Genomic DNA, 26,715 nt, shown 5'->3' with positions numbered 1-26,715 from the left:
GCTTGAGACTAGCAGAGATAGATCCCCTAGCACATACATAAAAAAATGGGTGGGCGTGGCTATGCACGTCTGTAATCCTTGTCCTATGTTGGGTAGACACACTGTAAAGTCCTTGCGGCATGCCAAACCAAAAGGTCTGGTTTGAGGGAGACTATCTTGAGGACTTATGACAATGAGTGGTAAAAAGAGAGCACCCAAAGCTCTCTTACGGGCTCTGCAAGTGTGTAGAGAGGATGTGTGTATCTGCATATACGTGCATATGCCATAAACTATCAAATACCATAATTTTACATGCACGCATGCATGCACACACACACACACACACACACACAGCCCCACCCTCCCCAGTGAAAGAGAGATCTGCAAAATATTAAGGACAGCTGGGGATGCTTCTTGGTACTAGAGCACCTGCCTAGCATGGAAAGTCCTGGATTTGATCCCTAGCACTGAGGGGGAAAAGGTCAATATAAATAATAAAGCATATGAGGTTGACTTTTTAGGATTTTGCATGAGTTGAACCTATTAAAGAACAAAGTAAATTTTTATGTTAAAAATTTCAAAAAATCAGAATTTTGAGATATAAAGTTATTTTAAAAAAATCACTTCAGCTGGGCGTGGTGGTACATGTCTTTAATACCAGCCCTCCGGAGGCAGAGGTAGGAAGACTGCCATGAGTTCGAGGCCAGCCTCAGACTACATAGTGAATTTCAGGTCAGCCTAAATTATAGTAAGACCCTACCTCAAAAAAACTCATTCACTCATTCACTGTTGGTGGGAATGCAGGATGGTACAACCACTTTGGAAAGCAATAGGGAGACTCCTGAAAAAGCTGACTATAGAAATGCCAACAGACCCAGTTATACCATTACTGGGCATCTACCCTAAAACCTTCAAACCAAAAGCCAGAGAGATTTCCTCAACCATGTTTGTAGCGGCTCAATTCGTAATAGCTAAAAGCTGGAATCAACCCAGATGTCCATCATTAGAAGAATGGATAATAAAGATGTGGTATATCTACACAATGGAATTCTATACAGCAGTAAGAAAAAAATGACATAAAGAATTTTGAGGAAAAATGGTTGAACCTGGAACAGATCATTCTCAGCGAACTTACCCAATCACAGAAAAAAAATCGACACATAGTCTCACTCATCTGCAACACCTAACCTGAATCTGCCCAAGATGCCTTACATCCCCACAAGCACCTCATGGGCTAGACAATAAGATGGATGGGAGGGCGGGGAGGGAATCGAAGGGTGGAACACAGTAATCCGGACCCAAACGGCAATGGTACCATAAAATTCTACTTCCTAAAAGACAGACCAAATGGCTGAACCTTCACTACACCCTTACAGGAAACACCTGAACCACAAGACACTGGAGAGGGTAGGATCAAGACTGACCTAAATCTCCTACATCTTCCCTCCCTCCCTCTTCCCCTCTCCCCTCTATCTCTCTCCTCTCTAACTCTTGTATATTAGTTATGTTTTTCCTCAATTTCTTAGTGGACACTGACCTGTAACCCCCACTTTCAGCTTGGGCCTACCATCCACAATGAGCTTTTGATCAGAGAAACCTACAAGGTTTCCCAAAACAATGACAGACTTCTGTCAGAGTACTTGATGACCCACCAAAGGCCAGTGGTAAGACCCTATTGCTGTAGACTCCACACGCAGCTGACGTGTAAAATGGAATGACATGGCTGGAAGCCAGGAGAGAGTCAGTCCCCAGACAGTCAGCGTGTCTAGTGCCAGAAGGTGCTACATAGGCGACTGGGGGAAATGACCAAGATCTGTCCAAGCAACACATTGTTTAACCTAATTAGCAACAAATAACCGGATGTGATGCCCACACAAGTGCAATAGTGGTACACAGCCATGGTGAGGAATCAATTGCTCTTGATTTGGCTAACTGATCCACTCAGTGGTACTAGACCCATAGCTGGAGCTGGGAAACAAGTCAGAACCATACCCAAACACAAGCCCACTCTACAATATCAAGCTACCATCAATCACGGGGTATAAGAGGGCCTACACCTATCATACTGTCTATCAAAAAAGTAAGTGTTATCTCAATTTTCCGGGTCCTAACTTACTCTCTGTTGGAGAATCTGCTTCTCTTTTCCAGATAGATTAAGATCCTAAGAAGAGAGCTGCCCCAACATACCTCAAAAGGGGCCCAACTGAAACTAAGGACAATTGGCGAAATAAGCAAGGGTGATGTTTTCCTGTGAACCGGATACCAGCACAAAGGGGAAGGAGACCAACGCAGAGAAAAATGAACTCCTACCAAATCAGAGAGCCAGAGCCTCAGAGGCCCCCAACACCTCAGGACTGAAGCAGACCAAAAATGAACCCAACATGGCTCAGGGAAATTTTGCGGAAGAAGGGGCGGAAAGAATGTCAGAGTCACATGTTCGGTCATGATTTGCAGAGACATTTATCATACCAATAACTGGGGGCTAACTCCACAATGCACGACCCATTTTCATTAACAAGGAGGGTCTAATGGGAGGGGTAGATCACAGATGAGCCTAAATAATGGTACCAAACTGCCTGTATTTACTGAAAACTAATAAATTAAATTAAAAAAAAAGAAGTTAATAAAATTACCCTACATGGGTAAATGAAGTGCTCCCAGAAAAAAAAAAAAAAAAGAAAAAAAAAGCTGGTGTGGTGGGGCACGCCTTTAATCATAGCACTTGGGGGGGTTGAGGGAGGTGAGGTAGAATTGCTGTGAGCTTGAGGCCACCTTGAGAATACAGAGTGAATTCCAGGTTAGTCGGTGCTAGAGTGAGACCCTATCTAAAAACAAAATAAAAAAAAATCATTTTAATGAGCAAAAAATCGATTAAAACTTGAAAATTCATGTTTCTAGTTTATATGGATTTTGGCAATGGCATTTCTGTTAAGGGATTATAGTTGGAAAAACATTTTTGATTTGGTATTTGTGATCATTATACACCTGTGTGTGCTATCAGCATGTATCTAATGACTGCTTAAGGACTTAACCAATCGTCAGTTACTCAAAGTGCCCACTCTGAGTTATCTACAGATAATAAAGCAAATATTGTAAACAAGTTTTACAAGACATTATGTGATATGAACTTTACTTAAAAAAAAAAAAAAACAAAAAAAAAACCAAGGGAACTAATTATGTTTGATTATGTAATGGAGACCTTAAAACAAAAGGATGTCTTTTGGGGAGAACAGAAGACATCTTACCTAGTGGGTGGAGTGCACTCACCTGTAATCCCAGTTCTTGAGAGGCTGAGACAGGAAGATCACAGGTTGGGCTAAACAGTGAGCTCTTGTCTCAAAAAGAAAATAACAAAAGAACAACAATCCCCCCTCCCCTGCACCTACTGTCAGTTAACAAATACCATGGACCACTGAAAGACCACTCAATACAACATGCATGGGTGTGGAAACAACAGAAACTATATACTTGCAAGGTAAACAATGTGCACCACACAGACCTTTTACAAATCTGTAACTAATGTGGGTGGTTAGCAGGTTGGTTAGAGCACAACGCTAACAAAATCCTTTAATTAAAGCCCAGTAAATTAAATAAATAAAAAATCCACACACCACTGTGTACACACACACACACACACACACACACACACACACACACTCACATGTGTTTAAAAAATAGTTTAATAAGCATATTCATACTGGCAGAAGGAAATGGGAAATGGAACTTACTTTACAGTGCAAAATTATCATGGGTAAGTTTAAGAACATCTAATTTGCAATTCTGAATGCCTGTGTACATAGTACTTCAAATACATTTTAAAGCTCAATACATTTATGAACTAACTGATGGTTTGCAGATTTTGCACCCCATTTGAGAACACAAAAAACATACTGCAAATGAAAGGGATAGTGCTGGGCTGGGGGCTAAATAACTATTAGTGAAGGCTGTTTTCTTTTTTGAGACAGGGTCTCACTTATCCCATGTTGGCCTCAAAACTGCTAAGTAGCTGAGGATGACCTTGAATTTCTGATTTACCTGCCTCCACCTCTGGAGCACTGGGATTATAGGCATGTGCCACTACACAGTTTAAATGGTGCTGGAAATAGAACCCAGGACTTCATGCATGCTAGGCACATACTCACCAACTGAGCTTTGCTCCCAGCCCCTAACAATAAGGCTTCTTTTCCCAACACAATGTGTGTAAAAATTTGAGTTACAAAATGTACTACATCTTAAGCAAATTAAATTCAAGATATTACTATAAAGTTTTAAATAGTGCAATGACTTGTCAAATTCTAGTGGCTGTGTTATGAAGAAGAAAATGTAAAATACTTGTAGAAACATAGAATGTAATGCAGTATTTATGAAAAGCTCAGAATTACATGGTAGTGGAATGTCTTTCATTTAAATGTCATTTACTTAAAAAGCAAGGTGAAGTTTACTAACATTTACACATGTGCCACATTTACCAACATGCCTGAGAACTTAAAATGTTCATTTAATAGTTTGCAAGAACTTTGCCAACCTGCGCACCAGACACATTCTTAACAAATGTGAAAACATCTCTACTACTGTAGTAACCTAAGTACATCACCGTGCTTTTAAGACATTCTGTATTATCAACTGACAAAGAGATAGGCTTTGGATTCATTTAGTAAGATCTGATTAAGAAAATGGACTTTAGTTGGGTGTGGTAGTACACACTCAGCACTGAGGAGGCAAAGCAGGACGACTGCAGGTTTAGGCCAGCCTGGGCTTAACAGTAAAACTGTCTCAAAAACAAAAACAGCTGGGCATGGTGGCTTTAATCCCAGCACTTGGGAGAGAGGTAAAAGGATTACCATGAGTTTGAGGTCACCCTGAGACTACACAGTTAATTCTAGGTCATCCTGGGCTAGCACTAGATCCTACCCTGAACTCCCCTCCCACCAAATTAAAAAAACCCAGAAAAGCCAAAACTGTAATAAAAATGGGGAGGGGTAAATGCTAAAGCTACTTGAACTACTGCCATTCTGGATAAATTAATGTTGTAAGGAAACAACACAAAAACCCCTCATACTCCTCACCACTTCCACCCAAGACCTTGCTTTATTTGGATTATTTGTGTTAACAAGCAGTAAATATACATTATATGAAATGTTATGAAAGTGGCTTTTAACACTGTTTGGCAAACACTTCCCATTGGTGAAGGGAAGCAGTCTGAAGAAATAAATAATACTCTGAGGGATAAGGCCTATCTGAGCAGTGCAAATCTCCATTTAAGTCACATTAGACATCTGAGCCATTAAAATCAAGACCATGGAAGATTTGCTTGAAAAAGGAAAGGCCTTGTGAGCTGATAGTGAAAACAAGCAGGAAAAAGCACTGAGTGTTACCTGTGTGAGGAAAGAACACCATCTTCTATAAAAGCCTGGAGATTGGCCTGTCAGCTGTATAAAACTACATTATTTTTTAAACAAGAATTTTGCAATAGAAACAAAATGGCACCCTTACCAGGTTATGCACATGGATAATCTTACCTAAAATCACACAGAACAATGATTACTTTGTATAATTTTTTTCATTTTGGAAAAAAAGTACCAAATATGACAAAGTGGATTGTAACTGGAAAAGTATGAAAATTCTACAAATCCCCTAGTTTATCCTCAATAAAAAAAAAAAAAGAAAAATAAAAAACAGTATTGTTCCCTGCCAACAGTTTCTATTTGGCTATGCCATCACCTGACCTTTCCCCTCTGTTGATTTAATGAAAAAAAAAGTAGATTTTATAATGCATACAGATAAAACTGAACAAGATTCTAGTTAGCACTGAAAAACAGTTGACAGTAAGCCTTTGTTTTGCTTCAAAAATAATTTCGAAATCATAGCAAATGCAAAACAAGCTTCCAATCAGAGTATCATGCTGAATTTCAGAAATTTTCCGTATTTGTCTGTAAGAAATCTGACAAAACAAATGTTCATAATCCCTTATGAATTCAATCACCACCTGGAAGAAAGGTGACTTGGTTAACTATACATTTAAAAATTCATTAGAAAAAAAAATAAAATGAAAGCTGGCAGACTCAGAATATCAGTTCTTCTCATAAAAGTTTACCAACTATACAAGTTAAGAAAATTATACAAGCTTTTTGTATTAAGAAAGGACAGTTCAGTCAAGACATATGTACTGTAAAAATCTTTCAAAGGCTACAAAGAATCTGGAAAAATACAGAATGTATTTCTTAAGCCCAGATAAGAATATGGAAAGACATCATTGATGTCAACAATTTTACATACACAAACCTGACTTGGTTTATTTTTAAACTTCTACATATAAAAAAAACCATGCTAGCATAACTTTCAGGATTCATAAGGGTTTCCTTAGTAATGTTCAAATTATAAGGAGAGAAAATGCCTATTATAAAGACATTTCAAGAAAATCAGAAAAATTGATATTAAACAGAAATTTGAACTTTTGTTTGTTTCTTTCATTCTTTAGTATCAAATTAAGGAAAAAAATTACCATTCAATGATGTTTTGATTAGTATTTGAAATAAGAAGGTACAGCTATACCTTTAGGTCATTCAAATTTACCAAATTATTTTTATATCCTTAAAAGGTCTTAAACACTTTTAAAGTCACATAATCTGAAAATGGCAGAATTATGAAATCTTATTTCCTAAGTTAGGACTCAATTTAAAAAGTTTCAACAAACTGCTTCAAGGAAATTAAGTTTTCAAAGGTAACCCATTAACCCTGAAAATTTTAGTCATACCAGTATTTACTGCAAAGAAAGTAAAATAGGTATAAATTTTAGTTATCTGTCTTTTCATGTTCTTCAAGTTTTCCATGTGAGACTGCTTCTTGGAAAAATTCAGAAGAACCTGGACTTTCTTTTCCACTGCTGTTTATCCTTCGCCTTTTGGCAGGTCTCTCACTTTTTTCATCAAAATCATTTTCATTTCTTACAGTTACAAGGGCAAGTTTGGAGTCAGCAGTCAGGTTATCTGTTTCATAACCATTAGTGTCCATATCTGTGTGAAGTGGTTTCTTATTTCCACCTGTTGGTCCATTGACATGTAACCCTTCAGCTTTTATTTCATCTCTGTTTAGTACTGCACCTGTTCCATTAGATGATACACCTAAGTTGGAAGAAAGATAAACAAAACTGCTAATACATCAACATTAAACTTGGAAACAGCAACTGCAACAATGCTCTTCACCAAGGAAGCAAAGTATCAATCACGTACTGATACATGGTCTCAGTTTTGGCTCTTCTGCTTACTAGCAGCAACATTAGGAGGTCTTTTGCACTGTGTTCCCCAGTTTCATTACATATAAGAATCACAGGTCTATGCCCTCGGATTGCTAGGAAGATTATACAAGCTCATAAATGTAACAAAGAAGACAGCACCAGCACATATCAAATGCACAGAAGGTATTGCCAAGGAACAAATTGACATGTTCCAGCTGTCTAGATAAGCTTAATAATTCATAAAGGACTCATCCCAAGGGCTGTGACTTACTAAAACCATGTAAAAACAAAATCATTATGTTTTACTATGGAAGGTTAATTTTCTCAGTTCAATTCAAAATGGTCTCACTCCAGGAATGCACAAGGACTGTGTATCAGGTGATACTGAAGGGACAATTTTGGGTTAGATAATCCAAAATCTACATTAGACTAAGTCAAAGTAGCTATAAGACTATTTTAAGGCATTAAAGTCTTTCATAAAAGAAAAAAAGAAAAGAGGCTGGGCGTGGTGGTTGCACGCTTTTAATCCCAGCAGAGGTAGGAGGATCACTGTGAGTTCAGGGCCACCAGGATGAAACTACATAGTCAGCCTGAGCTAGAGTGAAACCCTACCTTGAAAAATTAATAAATAAAAATAAAAAATAAGATAAAGAAAGAAAGAAAAAGAAAATTAGACTACAATGTTCTTAAATGCTGAGCCACCTCTCCAGCCCTAGACTACAAAAATTCTACCTTTCCTTGGAAAAACCTGAGAATCTTGATTGCATTTACCAGATACAAATGTCTTTTGACCTGGAATTCACTATATAGTCTCAGGGTGGCCTCGGACTCATGGCAATCCTGCCTTTTCCTCCCAAGTGCTGGGATTAAAGGTGTGTGCCACCACACCTGGCAAGAGTGTTTTATACTTTACATATAACTTATGAACACTGTCCTAGCCTATCACTGTTTTCTCACCAAATATCCAAAAGGAGAAATTATTTCTTTGGTGTTAAGATGTTAAGAATAAGCAAAAACAGGGCTGGAGAGATGGCGTAGCGGTTAAGTGCTTGCCTGTGAAGCCTAAGGACCCCGGTTCAAGGCTCGGTTCCCCAGGTCCCACGTTAGCCAGATGCACAAGGGGGCGCACGCGTCTGGAGTTCGTTTGCAGTGGCTGGAAGCCCTGGCGCGCCCATTCTCTCTCTCTCCCTCTATCTGTCTTTGTCTCTGTCGCTCTCAAATAAATAAATAAAAAATTTATTTATTAAAAAAAAAGAAGAATAAGCAAAAACAGTAGTGCCAACTTTCAAAACTCCCTAAAGGATACCACCATCTGAAGTTCCAAAGTCACAGTATCAATAAACATGTTAAGTCTACTCCAAAATTTGTGGCTGACTTCAGTACACAGACCCAAATATGCAGAATATTAATACAGTGGCTGACATTTGCTTTACCATTTCTATGCATCAATGTTCTTATGCAATCAAAGTCAAATACCAAAATCTCATCTACCTTTTGTGTGTATGTTTAAAGCTCTTAAGTGTTATAAGCTCATAATATAATTGTGTTTCTGATGTAAAAAGTTAAAAGCAATACTTATATGTATTTAGGCATTATGCTAACCAGGTAAGAGATGCTACTGAACACAAATTTCTTAAAAGAAACAATCACTGTTGACAGTATGCATTATTAAATTTGTCATAACAATTACTTTGTATTCAATGTCTGTTAGTATATATGTATTCTGACATTATGTTTCATGTATTAATCACAATTTTCATTTTCTGCCTTGGAAGTCTAAAATGGATTTCCTTGATACTGAAAATGTCCCTCATGGAGAGACAGAAAAGTTTCTTTAGTTGCTTACCATTTTGATTGCTATTGCTTATGGTGCCATCTTCTTTCTCAGACTGACTGTTACTACTGTTTGAGGCAATTGGGGGAGGAGATGGTGCTCTACTAGAAGCAGCACTTTCACTTTCATCCAAAAGACGATCCATATAATCCCTTAAAATTAAGTTAAATAATACAATTATTTTCTCATATTAAAAAACACTACATGTCATTGTTAACAAGTGCATCCTACTTTTCATCTACTTTCATTCCAGCAACTCACTATTACAACAGAATATAAACACTTCAATGGGAAGCTCCTTTTGGTTACATGTTTGTAAGTTGGAGACAGGAGCATTTCCACTTTGGGCAAGCAATGCAAACAATGAGAATCTGCCTCAAAGAGGTGGAAGGCAAGGACCAACTCTGGAAAGTTATCCTCTGACCTTCACATGTACACTCTGGCACATTACCCCCCCCCCCTCCATTTTTAATTATTACTTACTTTTGAGAGAAAGAGAGAGAGAGAAAGAGAGAGCATGGGCATGCCAGGGCCTTTCAGAAGCTGTGAGCAAACTCCAGATGCGTGTGCGCCCTTGTGTGTATGTGTGGCATTTTGTGCTTGCATCAATGTGCATCTGGCTACATGGGACCTGGAGATTTGAATGTGCTTTCTTAGGCTTTGCAGGCAAGCACCTTAACCACTAAGGTATCTCTCTAACTCCCCCCCCCCCATTATATTATTATTATTTTTGAGGTAGGGTTTCACTCTAGCCTGGTCTGACCTGGAATCAGGGTGGCCTCAAATTCACAGCAATCCACTTATTTCTGCCTCCCAAGTGCTGGGATTAAAGGCATGAGCCACCGTGACTGGCCCCCACAATTTTTTTAAAAAATAATTTTGAAAACTGGGTATGGTGGTGTATTCTTTAATCCCAACACTTGGGAAGCTGAAGCAGGAGGACTGTTGTAAATTCAAGACCAGCTTGGATTAGCCTATACTAGAATGAAACCTTCCTTCTGAAAAAATAAAAGACTCTGTGAGCAGGTTAAATAAGAATGTAAAAAGAAAAACAGCAGAAGCTAATCTTAGGCCTTTTCTAAATGTCTATGGCAATATTCAAAAATATACTATTAATTGTACTTACGTCTTAAAACTGTTTTCTTATGGAAATAAACACAGAAACTTGGTACCTAACCTTAAGAAGCTGAAGTATAAAACATATAACAAGAACATTGTGACCTTGAACTGATGACAGACTAGACATTATTTTCATATCCAAATGTGGAGAATTAAACTCATGATTTTTAAGGCCATCAGCTCAGTGTATTCATAATTCTAAAACAATGGCATGGCAAATTTAAAGCACACAAAAAGAATCACATAAAATGAATACCAAATGGAATTCAGAAGCTAAGGCAAAAACAAAAGACAAGGAATAACTAGAAATAAATAAAAGACCCAATGGCCATATTAGCACATGCCTTTAATCACAGCACTTGGGAGGCAGAGGTAGGAAGATTGCCATGAGTTTGAGGCCAGCCTGAGACTACATAGTGAATTCCAGGTCAGCCTTGGACACAGCGAGACCCTACCAGAAAAAAAATCAAATAAATAAATGAATACATAAATAAAATTAAAAGAAAATAAATAAAAATAAAAACTTGGTGGGTTTGGGTAAGAAAGGGTGTTTAGAAAAGGCCAAGTTTGGGATTGGAGAGATTGCTTAGTGGTTAGGGCACTTACCTGCGAAGCCTAAGGACCAAGTTTCAATTCCTCAGAACCCACATAAGTCAAATGCACAAGGTGGCATATATATCTGGAGTTCGTTGGCAGTGGCCAGAAACCCTGGCACACCCAATTTCCCTCTCTCTCACCCTCTTACTCAAATAAATAAATAAAATACTTGTTAAAAAGCTCTAATTGCTTGGCATGGTGGTACACCCCTTTAATTCCAGAACTCAGGAGATTGAGGTAGGAGCCAGCCTGAGACTATACAGTAAATTCCAGGGGTCAGCCTGAACCAAGGAAACTAGAGGTAGCAAGACATCAACATTATTTTAAGTTTCTGAATATGGCAATGATACTATAAAGGAATCACAACCATGGTCTTTAATATTCTAATGATTAGTAAAATCCCAAAAGCTTACGAGTCAGGCAGACCAACCCAGAATGTTGGAGGGCATTCCAGTAACTGGAGTTATTCTGAATTCATTTTATTCAATTTTTTTCATTATTCCCCTTGATGCATTCATCTAATTTTATTCATTTCTCTTACTTTTTTAGTATTTTTGTTTATTTACATGTGTGTGTTTGTATGTGTATGTATGCATGTGCACATGCTTGGGTCTCTTTCCACTGTAAATACACACCAGACACATGTACCACTTTTGTTTTTGTGTATGGTTTTATGTGGCTGCTGGGGAGCTGAACCTGCACTGTTAGGCTTTGCAAGCAAGAGCTTTTAACTGCTAAGCCATCTCCTAAGCCCTTTTATTTTCATTAAAAAAAAAAAAAATTAGGGCTAGAGAGATGGCTCAGTGGAAAAGGCACTTGTCTGTGAAGCCTAAGGACCTGAATTTGAATGCATAGTACCCACATCACATCAGTTATACAAGGGGTGGCACGTGCATCTGGAGTTCATTTGCCCTGGTGTGCCCATCTCTCTCTCTTTCAGTCTGCCACTTTATCTCTCTTAAATAAATATTATTTGGAAGGGTGAATATTTTATAATAAACCATTCAATCTGAACATCCCTTCAGGCGATAAATAGGAATGATTGGTACTAGGACCTTTCAAAGGCCACAGGCCCCAGCACTTGGGAGGCAGGGGTAGGAGAACTGCTTGAGTTTGAGGACACCAAGACTACATAGTACAGAATAATCTTGGCTAGAGCAAAAATCTACTTGGAAAAACAAAGAAACAAACAAAAAAGGCTACAGGCAAAGTGGTAGATGTGCTCTGGATAGCAATGGAAGGTAACAATTTAACAGAAAAAAATAAAAAAAAAAAGAAAAAGAAAAAATTTAATAAACAACTTTCTGGATAATGGGCTCTAAACTTTTGATGATAAAAAAATTCTCCCTTAAAGACATTAACAATGTTTTATACAATCACTTAGAATGGAACTTTTAAACTGGACCTGATTGAACACACCTTTAATCCCAGCAATTGTGAGGCTGAGGCATGAGGATCACTTTGTGAGTTCGAGGTCACCCTGAGGCTACAGATCATCCTGGACTAGAGCGAGATCTTACCTCAGAAAACCAAAACAATAGCAAAAAGAACACGGAAGGTGGCCAGAAATCCAGGCTGGAGGGATGGTTTTGCAATTAAGGCACTTGCCTGCAAAGCCAAAGGTCCCAGGTTTGATTCCCCAGTACCCATGTAAAGACAAATGCACAAGGTAGCGCATACATCTGGAGTTGATTGCAGTGGCTAGAGGCCCTGGAGTACCCAATCTCTCTATCTGCCTCCTTCTCTCTCTGAAATAAATAAATAAATAAATAAATAAATTTTTTAAAAGGCCAGAAATACTTCTCAAAGAAAATCAAAACTTATCTTAATATGAATAATTTATAGTCTAGTTACTGGCTTTATTTATGTGTGTGTGTGTGTTTGAGACATTGTCTTGCTATGTAGGTCTGGGTGGCCTGGAACTCAATATGTAGACCAGGCTGTATACATAGTGAAATCTACCTGCCTCAGCCTCCTAAATGCTGAGATTACAGGGATGGGCCACTATGCTCAGCTGGTCATTGTTTCTTATAATACAAATGATACAGCTAAAAAGAATGATTCTCAGTATAACTGCTATAGTTCTTTTAGTTAAGAAAAGAAAAAGAAAGAAAGAGTTGGACATGGTAGCACACAGCTTTAATCCCAGCACTTTAGAGGCAGAGGTAGGATTGCTGTGAGTTTGAGACCAGCCTGCGGCTAAAAAGTTAATTTTAGGTCAATCTGGGCTGGAGTGAGACCTTACCTTGAAAAAAATTTAAAAACAGGGCTGGAGGGATGGCTTCATGGTTAAGGCCTACAAAGCAAGAGGACCCAGGTAGGATCCCTCAGAATGCACACGGCTCATGTGTCTGGAGTTCGTTTGCAGTGGCTGGAGGCCGTGGCACACCTATTCTTTCTCTCTGACACTCCTCAAATAAATAAATAAATACATTAAAAAAAATAAAAAAAATAACTAAAAGAGGAAGAAACTATTAAAAAAAAGAGGGAACATAAGCAAAGCCAACCATGCTAATTTGGTCCAAGGGAAAACCATATTTGTTCATTTCATTTCTTTTTGCCACAGGACTAGTGTGATTCATACCTGTGAAAAATTAAAATGAGGCTTACTTTTAACTGTTTTCACTACCCATTTTATACTTAACCTTAAGAGTTATCAAGCCTACTGATTTGGGTATCTTCAAAAAATTACCAGTGTTTATGGACAGATTATTAAAGAAACTAAGAATGTTTTGTGATACGATCCTACTTAACCTGTTGAGCTTGACATCACAGATCACTAAGCCAGCCCATACCACTTCCTTTTATGATGTTTTCTGAAACAGAAAACTGGATGAACCATGGGTCTGCCCCAGAATAGACATTCTCATGTTCTCACCGCTGGTGACAGACTAACTATACAATTCAGATGTGAACAAAAGGGAAGATATACTACTGCTTTTTTCTACAGAACAGTTTAAAAACCATGACTGCTTTATGATTGACCCTGTACTCTGGACAGCTGTATCTAATCCTTATATCATTATGCTTGAATACCACCAATGAGTAACAGGAAAAAACAAAACAATAATTTTATAAGTAGTTAAACTGCTTCTAAACTAAAAACATTAAATTGTTTACCAATAGTTTTACTAAGAAATCATATAACTTGGGATGGTGGGGATAAATAGCATAGACGTTAATGAATGGCACAGGTCAATCATACTCATGAATTTTTCCTTTTTGGGGTAAAGTACTGGGAATGGACCTAAGAACTTTGACATGCCAGGCAAGAGTTCTGAGTTAGGCCCTCAGCCCATATTCATTCCTGTTTTAGATTAATTTGCTAGGCATTTTAGAACTCTTGATCTGAGAAAATTCCCAGCAGACACACCTATCTATAAATGAATGTGACAAAAAAACCCAAAACCAAACAAACCAGTAAAAACATATATAGTAAGCACCTCTTTCAAAAGCAACTAATTGGTCTCTTAGAAAAAAAAAAAAAATTCCAGCTTTTCTTGAGGGCCTTTACTGGCCCTATGTTAGAAAAGATAGTTATTTTCCTATGCTCACAGTTTTCAAAGTGTTATTAAGACTAAAACTGTAAACCCAATATGGTGGTTTGATTCACATATCCCCCATAAATTTAGGTGTTCTGAATGCTAGGTCCCCAGCTGATGGAGATTTGGGAATTAAAACTTCCTGGAGGCAGTGTATTGTTGGGGGTAGGTTTATGGGTTGTTATAGCCAGCTTCCCCTTGCCAGTGTTTGTCACACTCTCCTGTTGCTATGGCCATCTGACGGTGGCCAGGGGGTGATGGCCAACCTCTGCTCATGCCATCGTTTTCCCCTGCCACCATGGAGCTTCCCCTCAAGACTATAAGCCAAAATATTTTTCCTTATAAGCTGCTCTTGATGGAGTGTTTTCTGCCAAAAATGTGAATGTGACTGCAACACCAGGCATGATGGCACCTCCCTGTAAGCCCAGCACTTGGGAGAACCACCATGAGTTTAAGGCTAGCTAGAGTAATAAGAAGACTGCCCATATGGGCTGGAGAGATGGCTTAGCGGTTAAGGCGCTTGCCTGCAAAGCCAAAGGATCTTGGTTCAATTTCCCAGGACCCATGTAAGCCAGCTGCACATGTGTCTGGAGTTTGTTTGCAGTGGCTGGAGGCCCTGGCGTGCCCATTCTCTCTCAAATAAATAAAAAAAAATATTAAAAGAAAACAAGACTGCCTATAAAATATTACAATGGAATGTAACTGAATTTTACAACATGCTCCCACAGCTGTACTATTCCATTTCTTCTCAAGAGCACCTAACGAAAACACACACTGTAAACCTTACTTTACTGTCTGTTGTCTTAAAATACCAATGCATGAGACAATGAGAAGTTTTGCATGCCCCGTGAAGACACATCAAGACATGGTAAATTCAAAACTAATGTGAACTGTATTACGGAAGTAGTAGTTCATAATTCTTACAAGAAAAATCTCAATAAGCATAGAAACAACTCACGTTACACCAGGGTGGAGATTATATTTCTTTTTTCCAAATCTTGTCTGCTGAGCAAAGAAATCATAGCGTTCAGATTTTTTCCACATGTAATAGAATGCTACACACTCACCAACTGATCTTGTTCGGACCTGTAAGAAACAAATCTTATTTTTAAGAATAATTTCCTCCTTATTAGAGTTTTTTGTTGTTGTTGTCGTTTTTTTGAGTAGGGTCTCACTCTAGCTCAGGCTGACCTGGAATTCACTATGTAGCCTTAGGGTGGCCTCAAATTCACAGAGATCCTCTTACCTCTGCCTTCCGAGTACTGGGATTAAAGGCATGTGTCACCATGCCTGACTAGGGTTATTTTTTTGAAAAACATCTGAAGTCTGAAAAAATTTAGGTATTCTTTTTAAAAAATTTTTATTTATTTATTTATGTGAGACAGAGACGGGGGTGGGGGGGAGAGAGAGAGAGAGAATGGGCACGCCAGGGCCCCTAGCCACTGCAAATGAAATCCAGATGCATGTGCCACCATATGCAACTGGCTTACATGGGAACTGAAGAATCGAACCTGGGTCCTTGGGCTTCACAGGCATGTGCCTTAGCTGCTAAGCCATCTCTCCAGCCCAAAATTTAGCTTTTCTTTAGGTGATATATGGTATTATATGTGAAATACAACACTACACCAACTGTGTTGAAAACTATTCTTTCTGAACTTCCATTAAGAGAAACACTCAATTGGTAATTGCTCTTTATATATTTGTCATTCTGCTTTTAAAAAAAATTTTTTTTAAAAATTTATTTCATTGGGGCGGGGGAGGGAGAGAAAAAGAGAGAGAATGGGCGTGCCAGGGTCTCTAGCCACTGCTAATGATCTCCAGACACATGTTCCACCTTGTGCAGCTGACTTACATGGGTCCTGAAGAATCGAACCTGGGTCCTTTGGCTTTGTAGGGAAGTGCCTTAACTGCTAAGCCATTTCCCCAGACCTGTCATTCTGCTTCTTAAAGGCTACCATCATCCTAGTCACTTAAAATAAAATCAACAGTCCATTACTGAAAATGTGAGCAGCCATTAAGTGAAAATGAATATGATAAACAGTTTGCAATACATTTTTACTCACAGATCACTTAGGAAATATGCTTTTAAATTCTCTTGCAAATGATTCTGCACATGTAGAAGCATGAAAAACAAAAACAAAACAAACAAACAAAAAGCCAGATCCATCTCACCCTATGCAAAAATGAATCCAGGGCTGGACAGATGGCTTAGTGGTTAAGGCGCTTGCCTGCAAAGCCAAAGGACCCAGGTTCAATAACCCAAGACCTATGTAAGCCAGATGCACAATGTGGTGCATGCATCTGGAGTGTGTTTTTGTCTGTTTTTCAATGTAGGGTCTCACTCTAGGCCAGGCTGACCTGGAATTCACTAAGTGCTGGGATTAAAGGCGTGTGGCACTGCCCAAGAGAGGGGGTAAGGGAAGGAGAAAGAAAGAGAGACTATATATGGGCGTACTAGGGCCTCTAGCCACTAGTCTCTAGCCAACTCTAGATGCATGCATCACTTTGTGCATCTAGCTTTACTTGGGTACTGGAAAATCAAATCTGGGTCCTTCAATGAAAGTCAAGAATATGCCACACTAGTCGTTAACACAATGTAGTATTTCCCTAGAGGGTGGACTGTACCTGAGGGATCACAAGACTTGGACATATTAGGGGCACATGTTTTTTGAAAACAATTCCACTGTCTTCTAATTTACCCTAAATGCTAAAATGTTTGGTGTTAATGACTAAAACGCAACAAAGTTAAGAATGAAGCAATGAATGCACAAAAAAAACTAGAAGAAGTGAACTCAGAATCTGCAAGTAACTCTATACATTTGATGTTAGGTATGTACTGAAACAGATCAACTACATGCCAGTCAGCCAGAAACATCAAGAGGAGGAATATGGTGAATTGGTTGTGCACAAGGTACCACACAAAACTTCACTCTTTTCAAGAAACATGTAAAACTGAACTCCTTGCATTCATTAAAAATAATGTGATCCTGTCTAGCCAGCCTGGGTTAGAGCTAGACCCTACCTCAATAAATAATAATTATGTGATTTTCAGAAGTGTAGGGATTTTCTGTATTTATATTCTGAGAACAGTTTTACAGTAAAACTTCATTTTCCCATTTTATAAAACTGTGCAATTGTAATAAATATTTTAATAATAAATCTGACCTTGCAAGTATTTTAAAGTACAAGAAATATGACTCAGTGGATAAGAATGCTTCCTGCATAATAAGCCTGAGGATCTGAGACCCCTGAAATCAACAGCCAGGTGCATGTTTGTAAGCTAAGTCCTGTTAGGAACAGTGGTGGGAATTGCTGGGGCTTACACACACACACATACAGCTCAAGAATCAGTGTAAGATTATCACAAGGAAACACAATAAACAATGGGGACCTGCAAGGTTCTCTTCTGGTCTCTACATACGGTCACACACATTTGCCATGCACAAACACCACATACATACATGAAAAAAAAAAAAGGTACTTTAAAAATTTCATAATTGGACAGGAAAGATGGCTCACTAGTTAAGGTGCTTGCCTGCAAAGCCTAATAACCTGGGTTTGATTCCACAGTACCTAGTAAAGCCAGATGCACAAATTGGCACATGCGTCTGGAGAGTTTGTTTGCACCAGCTGGAGACCTTGGCCTGCCCATTCTCTGTCTCTCTTCTATCTCTGCTTACAAATAAATGTATTTCAAAATTACTTTTAAGATCTTCCTTAAAAAATGATTTCATCACAGATTGCAAACAGTAGCAATAAATAGTTTCATTCCATACCAACTTAACTGGAAGCTGATTAAAATCCATGCAAATCAGGTCAGTATGTAAGCACTTACACTATTATGCACTGAAAACAGTCAGGAAAATTTATACCAGAAGTCAAGTTATACTCATTGCAATAGTTATAAATTCAGATTATAATAATCATTATAGAAGCTTGAGCAATAGAAAACATAGTGAACTAAGGTAATACCATAATTTAGGTTGCTTTAAAAAATATCATTACTTACTTTATTAGCCTGAATCAAATGAAAATCTTTTCCATAGGCCTTCAGACCTTGTTCAAAATTTCTACACTCTTCCTCGGTCCAAACAGATAATTCCTCTGACAAAATAAAGGAAGATAGAAAAAAAAAGAAATTGTTTTATCACATGTAACAAAGAAACTGAAACAAAAATTGTAATTTTTCTGGAAAAAACAAAAAAAAAGGTAACTCTCTTGAGCCCTAATATTGATCATTGCAAAAGAAACAGTGACAAAAATTCTTGATTCAATAAAATTTTGAATGATTTAATTGCTATCTCTTCCAACTCAACCTGAGCCACTTTCTCCTTGTTGACTGTAAACAAGGCCTTGTTATAGTTACATGCTGGCCTCCTAACTGTGACCCGTCTGCTGGGTGCTACCATGCCCAACTTGCTTCATTACTTTACAAGCCACCTTTCAATTACTTAAATTTGCTAAGTTCTTTTTTAGTTCAAATTCTACATAAAATTATTATCTTGCCTCCTACTTCATCTTCCCTCATCAACATAAAATCTTTTACAACCAGCAAAATGACATTTTGTTCTGGAAGCGTTCCCTAAAAGCTCCACTTCTGCTTAGGCAGATCATATTAACTACATGATTTCAGCAAGTGACTTCAGTTTCCCTTTCTAGGTTCCTAGGAACTGTGTGGGCTGAGACTCAAGAAGGAATCTGTTACATTCATAGGACTTTCACCAAGGTCAGATAAGAAAAGCCTTTAAACATGCTTTGAAACCATAAGGCATTATGTTTTTTTTTTTTTTTTAAAGAAAGTATTTTATTTGAGAGAAAGAGGCAGGGAGAGAGAAAGAATGGGCACACCAGGACCTCCAGCCACTGCAAGTGAACTCCAGACACATGAGCCCCCTAGTGCACCTGGCTAATGTGGGTCCTGGAGTATCGAACTGGGAACCTTTGGCTTGGCAGGCAAGCACCTTAACTGCTAAGCCATCTCTCCAGCCCCAGCATTACGTTTTATATTGGTTTTATTTTTGCATAAAGAGACAGAATTACTCCTATTCCCCATAATGTTCTATGTGATACTTATATTTTTATAAATATCATGTTTGTCTTTGTTTTTCAATACTATTTATTTATTTGAGAGAGAAAGACACAAAAACCAAGAGAACAGGCACACAAGGGCCTCTAGACACTGTAAAGTAACTCTAGATGCAAATGCTGCCTTGTGCATCTGGTTTACATGGGTCCTGGGGAATCAAACCTGGGTTCTTTGGCTTTATAGGCAAGTAAGTACTTTAACTGCTAAGCCATCTCTCCAGCCCTTCTACAAGTATTTTTAATGAATTAATAAGGACCAACCAATATTATTAAATTGATAATTGATAAGTAAACTGAAGAGCTTACCTCTAGCTGCTTTTACATTGAATCTTAATCTTCTCAATGCTTCCTCTGTATCAAAATTGCACTTAACCAATTCATACAAAGCCTAGAAAGATAAAAGGCTTCTATATATGACTGAGACTATGAATAGTTCAGTCCAATGAGAGTAAACTTTTCCGAATTTGTGTTTTTTTTTTTTTTTGCTTTCTGAAGTCAAATTTTAGTGAACACAACAAGCAGGATACCAAGGGGTGGGGGGAATGGGATGGACGGACAACATATGAATTTAATTGGGGCATTTAACTGTTTCTAAATATGTACAAAGTAGGACATGTGGAAATGAGAGATTAAAAATATATCCATATAACTTATATAAGTGGTGATTCTGTGTAGCTTTCTAAGATTCTGAATATAACTTTAAACAAATGAAGGAAAACAACAGTGATTAATTTTTTATTTTTAATGTTGCTAGGCATGGTAGTGCACACCTTTAATACCAGCACTTGGGAGGCAGAGGTAGGAGGTCTACTGAGGCCACTCTGGGGCTATATAGAATGAGTTCCAGGTCAGCCTGGACTATAACAAGACACTACTTTGGAAAAACAAAAAACAAGTTTGCTTTATGGGAGTCAACATATAATGATATTATTGTAGATGAGGGTGCCAAGTTGATGACACTCATATTCTCAGGGAGAGCCAAAAGAATTTTATAAGTCCTATAAAGAACTTTAAAAAAAAATTATTTTATTATTTATGGACATACTCAGTATGTGAACAACACATGTTGGTACCATCATTTCCCCCATCCCTGCCACTTTTCTGAAAAGGTCCTCCTTGTTGGGGATGCAGGTCAACTCCATGGGGACTGTGGGTCATGCATCCTACAAAGAACTTTTATAGGCAAAATCATGAGCTAAAATTATACCAATTAAGTAAGCACAACAATGGGCTTCTTACAGTTATAACCTGAGATTTCCTAGTAATAAAAGAATAGGAATTTTAGTGCACAGAATGACACTGAAAGTGGTAAAAATTACATCCATAAGTGTGTATGGTTAATTTGTTTGAGGAAAATTCTAACAGTTGCTTCTTATCTGTGTACCTGTTCGTTATCTTTTATATGAGATCCTTCAGGAATCGCTTCTACACCCTTCTCATCACCTGTTCTTCTGGATGCATCCTTCAGAAATACAATAACTTTATCTTCTGGTAAGCATTCAGGGTCCCACAGAAGCTGGTCATCATTTTCATATACTACATTAGTAAAATAAAGCATTAATAAAAACTTCCCAAATGACAGAATTTATATTAAAACATATCACTGAACAGATAGCTTATCCTGGAAACAGATATAATTATGAGCCAAATATTGGATACTGACAGATAAAAGCATGGTCCTATTTACTTGTTTGACTTTTTTCTTGAGTTAATACTTATAGCCTAAATGAATTTAATAAGCCACACAAAGATAAGGGACCACTTTATAACCCGTCAGAGATGGTATGATTTAACCCTGAACAAATCACTTTTCAAGCTCCTTTGACATGCCACCATCACCACCTACTGACCTTGGACAAGTTTCTTCCTCTCTGCCCTGTATGTTAAATGAGAATAACCATAACTCTGTCACAGTAAGTTCTAAAGACTTAAAAACACTCTGAAAAAATTATGGCACAAAGTTCAATAGGTGTTAGTGATAAGCATTAAGTTTTGAAAAGACATTTAGAAGAATGTACACCAAATGTTAACACTGCTTATTTCTTTGTGGTGGGTTCTAGTGCTATGTCTGTATTTTTTTTGCCCAGGCTAGCCTTGAAATCAAGAACCTTCTGCCTTAGCCTCCCAAGTGCTAAGCTCTGTTGCCCCTCAGCTTTCCTATTTTCTTCACATTCTGTCATGGTGCATACAAATGTGTTATTCATCATTTTCTTCTAAGCCAAAGTCATGACTTAAAAAAATGTAAGTTTCACCATCATTTTCATTCAACCTAAATCGCACCAAAATTTGAATTTGCATTTTTTTGTGGGATGGGGGGTGGTTTCAAGGTAGGGTCTCACACTAGCCAAAGCTGACCTGGTATTCACTATGTAGTCTCAGGGTGGCCTCAAACTCACATCAATCCTCCTACTCTTGCCTTCCACGTGCTGGGATTAAAGGCATGCACCACCATGCCCGGCTCAAAATTTGAAAAGTACAAAACAGCAGTATGACCTAAGAACCTTGTGGGATTCTGAATGGCACTAAAAACATGTAAAAAATCAAGAAAGAATAGTTTACAATGGAGTATCAAAAGACATCATAGGAGTCAAGAGAAAATAAACACTTCCAATGGATAATTTCAGTTAAACATACTGCATGACCAGGATGAAGACTTAGAAAGGAATGCTGGATTTACTAATAAGGAAGAAAACAGTGTGAAAACTGTCTCTGGTACAGAGATGGAAGCAGAAACCCAAGACTGATGAGTAAATGAAAGTGAAATAAAGTGGAAAGTTCTTGGAAAGTCCAGTCCTGAGGGTAGAAGTAGGGCAGCAGCTAGTGAGGAAGTAGAGATAGTTCTCAAAGACAGGAGATATACATTCAAATTCCAACAGGAAGAAAACCACTAGGATGACACTTTTGAGATGGTGAACACCTCTGTCCTAGTTTTTTTTGTATCACATAAAGGAATCAACAGCTAGTTGAGCATCTCTCATATCCAGGCAGCTTCCAGTCCAGTTCACAGTACAATATGCAAAAAAAAGAAAATGCTCATGTCATTTCTTTTCTAACCTGCTTGTGTAATTTCAGTTAAATTCTAAAACTGAAATATAGCAGATTCCCCTAAGAAGTAAATTTGGATATACCGCTACTGGCTTCTGTTTCTGTTTTCTACCCTTATTCTACAGAGAGAGCCAGATGTAGGTTAGTAACATTCTAAATGCTGTGGAAGTGGAAGGTGAAGCAAGTATTCCTGAACCCGCAGCATTTTACCTACATTGATGTCTATGGAACAAATGCAAACTATCTGGAAGATCTGGGATCAATGGCAATATCCTGCTAATCCTGAAGCTGAATAGACAATGAACACCAGATGGCACCAAATGACAAGTCAGACTCCGGGCCCCTCAGGCACACATACTTCACTTTATATAATTACAACAGGCTCAATAAAAACCACAAGGTAAACACAGCTAGCATGTTCCAAAAAGTGCAATCCACACATTACTCAAACAATCTTCATCCAAATGTAAATGAGTAAAGAGGTACAAAAAGCAGCTTACTACTGGATTAGCACAGGACAGTGCTCCTTTGTGTCATATTAAAGACTGATTTCAGTTGCTGAAGAGATGGCACATAAAGCCAGATGCACAAAGGGGTACATGTCTAGAGTTTGTTTGCAGTGCCAAGAGGCCCTGGTGCACCCAATCCTTCTTCCCAACTCTCACTCTGCTTGCAAATAAATGTTTTAAAAAAAAAAAACAAAACACAAACAGCTCATTTCAACTGTCTTACTTTCTAGAATTCAATTAGAAAAATCAAGTAATCAAATTGAGCTTATCAAATAAACGATATCCCAATAATTTCACAAAGCGTACTGTGTACCTAGTTGGCAAGTTCTATAAGCAAGAAGCAGGAAAAAGCTATGTATTTTCACCAGAGGGAAAAAAAATCTATAGGTTGATATTGTATATATGTAAGTACAATGATTGAGATGGGGAGGTAATATGATGGAGAATGGAATTTCAAAGAGGAAAGTGTGTGGGTGGGGGAGGGAATTTCCATGGGATATTTTTTTATAATCATGGAAAATGCTAATAAAAATTAAAAATAAATTTAAAAAAATCTGATATGACCTAAGCACTTACTACCACAAAACCATACACATACACTTCTACAATAAATATCTACTTAACTTTGTTTTATTACATTTCTAATGCCTATCAGTCTGATGTAATCAATTATCTTTCCTTGTGTTTAGCATGTTTGTGCAAGTGCGCATGAGGCTGATGTTGAGTGTCTTCCAAAACCCTCCACTTCATTTAGCAATGAAGTTGAACCCACAGCTTGCAGATTCAGATGGTCTAACAAGGCAGGTTGCCGTGTGAAGTCCATCCTTGCCTCCAAAGTGCCGAGATTACAGGCAGGCTATCACACCGACACAACATTTATGTGGATGGTGAGGGTTACAGAACTTAGGTTCTCATGCTTTCACAACAAGTACTTTATTCACTAAGCCACCTCCTCAGTTCTGTAATCAATTATCTAAGCATTTACAATGCTTATCATCAGCAGTCAGTATGCTATAATAATAATAATCACTGTATTCTTAAAAAACTCACACTATAAAAAGCCAGGCATGGGTGGCACTCGCTTTAATCCCAGCATTTGGGAGGCAGAGTTTGAGACCACCCTGAGAGTACATAGTGAATTCCAGGTCAGCTTGGGCTAGAGTGGGACCCTACTTCGAAAAACAAAACAAAAACAAAAAGTCACACTATAATGAAACACACACCCCTTAAGTTATGTAGACGTTCTGAACACATATGTTAAATGCACTTGTTTCAAACAAGTACTACTGCATGTTGGGCATCCCTAATTAGGAAACCCAAAATTCAAAATACTCTCGAATATCAAATACTTCTGTCCTGAGTATTTAAGACAAAGGATATTCAACCTGTACTAAAAGCATACTGCATTTGTTCAGTTTCTCACTTAGTACTTAAGAATGTAGGGTTAAAGAGATGGCTCAGTGGTTAAAGGTGCTTGCTTATAAAGCCTGATGTCACAGGTTCAATTCCCCAGTACCTGCATAAAGTGGCACATGTATCTAAAGTCTGCCTGCTAGTGGCTAGACCCTGGTGTGTCCATTCCTCCCCCTTTCTCTGCTTGCAAATTTTTGTTTATTTCTTTCTTTTTTTTTTTTTTTGGTTTTTCAAGGTAGGGTCTCACTCTGGCTCAGGCTGACCTGGAATTCACTATGGAGTCTCAGGGTGGCCTCGAACTCATGGCGATCCTCCTACCTCTGCCTCCCGAGTGCTGGGATTAAAGGCGTGCGCCACCATGCCCGGCTTGTTTATTTCTTTATATGAGAGAGACCAAGAGTGAAAGAGGGACAGAGAGAGTGAGAGAGAGAGAGAATGGGCACGCCAGGGCCTCCAACCACTGCAAACTCACTCCACATGTGTGTGCACACTTGTGCATCTGGCTAACATGGGTCCTGGGGAATCAAGCCTTGAACCGGGGTCCTTAGGCTTCACAGGCAAGTGCTTAACCGCTAAGCCATCTCTCCAGCCCAACGATATTTTTTAAAGGAATTAAAACTAGGGCTAGAGGTGGTGGCAACATGCTTATAATCTTAGACACTCAGAAGACTGAGCCAAGATTATTTGAACCTGGGAGCTTGAGATCAGCCTGGAAACAAGAGTGAGAATGTCTCCCTGATGTGTGGTGAATCTGCCCCATCTTCAGACAGGATTTACACAGTCCTTCATGCCTGGTGTCTAGCCACTGTGCTTTATATTATGCAAGCACAGAATCTTTGCTGAGAACATGGTCTACTGCTATTCTGCATTGTCTTCCTTTTATCCTAAAAAGGTCATCTAGTTCTCTATCTAGTTCAGGCTTCTCAATCAAGATCCTGATGTTTTTGTTAGCTACTTTTCAGCATGAAGGAGATGTCCTATGAACTGTAGGTTGTTGCCAGCACTCCAAATCTAACCTTATCACAAAACCAATGTTTAGTACATCAGAGAAACAATGAAGAACACATGTAACTGAAGAATCACTTCCTGATTATGATGCTTTCATCTGGCCAGTAGCACTCTAGGAATAAAACTCTTCCTCATATGACCTGGGAGGGGGCAGATACTACTTCCATGAGTCCCAGAAACAGATAAATGAGCCAAGATAAATTAAGAGTATTCACTAATTTCTCTGGTGACAGTGATTATTACTTCTTGTCAGGTACGTGATTCAAGCTGAGTCAACAGGAAATCTTTCCTAGACTTTTCCTATAGCTGTGGAGGATGAGGAAATCCACATTTTGCTTGCTTTCTAGCTATAAGAACAGTGTAAAGTTTAATACAAGAGCTCCCAGTAGCTTAATTCACCTGACAATAAACCAAAGAGAGTTGGGGGAGAAACAGTTGATATCCTAAGAGCTCCTAAATACAGCTATACGTAAATTAAAATGAGAATACATTTCTAGTAAAGCAGCCATGCAAATACTTCTGTTTGATGTAACTGAACTGATAAGTTCTAAATATAATGGATAAGATCAATCTTCTATTGAATAATACCACCATTTATGAAGTATTTAACCACATGCCAGACTGAAAGAAGGCTAAGTGCTATCTGGAATTCTTACAACAGTTCTGTAAATAAGCACTACTAACTGTGTATTTATAGGTGAGGAAGTTAAGCAATGAATCTGAGCTCTGAGATAGATACATATATACTGACACCTTATCAGTTCTGGTGGCACCACTCCACCCCATTATTAACTCAGATTCCAAGTGGAGTCCAACCTTGGGGGGGGGGGGCGGGAGGAGAGTGTGTGTGTGTGTGTAGGATCCACTAGCCAGCATTAAGGACAGAAGGATGAGTACTGCTATAAAATGGAGGCCTCTGCACTTGCACATTCTGTACCTTTATACTTAACAAATTTTGGATTAAAAATATTCAGGAAAAAAAGTGTGCTGAACATATAGACTTTTTCTTGCTACTGTTCCCTAAAAAAAAGTGCAGCACAGTTACACAGTACTTACATTGCATTCAGTATTATAAATAACCTAGATATGATTTAAGACATATGGGATGATGTACATAGGTGATATTCAAATCCTATGCATTTCATTTAAAGGATCTGCACATCTGTAGATTTTGGTAAGGAGGAAGGGTGTTTTGGAACCAAGTCCCACAGATGGCAAAAAATACTGAGCATAAGTTGTCATTTACAGCAATCTAAGCAAATGTTAGTGAATGTGTAACTAAGAGGGGTTTGTAACAAAAACAAATACAAGTTTCAAAGGAGTGTATGCCTAGCATGTGACCACAAGTTA

At 38.3% G+C, this 26,715-nt stretch overlaps 1 protein-coding gene across 7 annotated transcripts in view; it reads right to left on the bottom strand.

The window, feature by feature from the left end:
- Window positions 1–3,641: 3,641 nt before the first annotated feature.
- Window positions 3,642–26,715, bottom strand: part of Mier1 (MIER1 transcriptional regulator) — a 61,763-nt gene continuing 38,689 nt past the window's right edge. For all 7 annotated transcript variants that reach the window (XM_045149570.1, XM_004661730.2, XM_045149566.1 and 4 more), the window contains 6 exons: window positions 20,775–20,926; window positions 19,697–19,778; window positions 18,315–18,409; window positions 15,264–15,391; window positions 9,060–9,199; window positions 3,642–7,100 (listed from right to left, as the gene is read on the bottom strand). In XM_045149570.1, the coding sequence (XP_045005505.1) occupies window positions 6,772–7,100; window positions 9,060–9,199; window positions 15,264–15,391; window positions 18,315–18,409; window positions 19,697–19,778; window positions 20,775–20,926 (926 nt within the window). In that variant the 3' untranslated portion in view covers window positions 3,642–6,771. The remainder of the gene's footprint in view (window positions 7,101–9,059; window positions 9,200–15,263; window positions 15,392–18,314; window positions 18,410–19,696; window positions 19,779–20,774; window positions 20,927–26,715) is intronic.

Source organism: Jaculus jaculus, chromosome 5 (assembly GCF_020740685.1).
Source record: "Jaculus jaculus isolate mJacJac1 chromosome 5, mJacJac1.mat.Y.cur, whole genome shotgun sequence".
NCBI lineage: Eukaryota > Metazoa > Chordata > Mammalia > Rodentia > Dipodidae > Jaculus > Jaculus jaculus.
The sequence above is the reverse complement of the archived record's forward strand: the minus strand, read 5'-3'. Positions and strand labels throughout refer to the sequence as shown.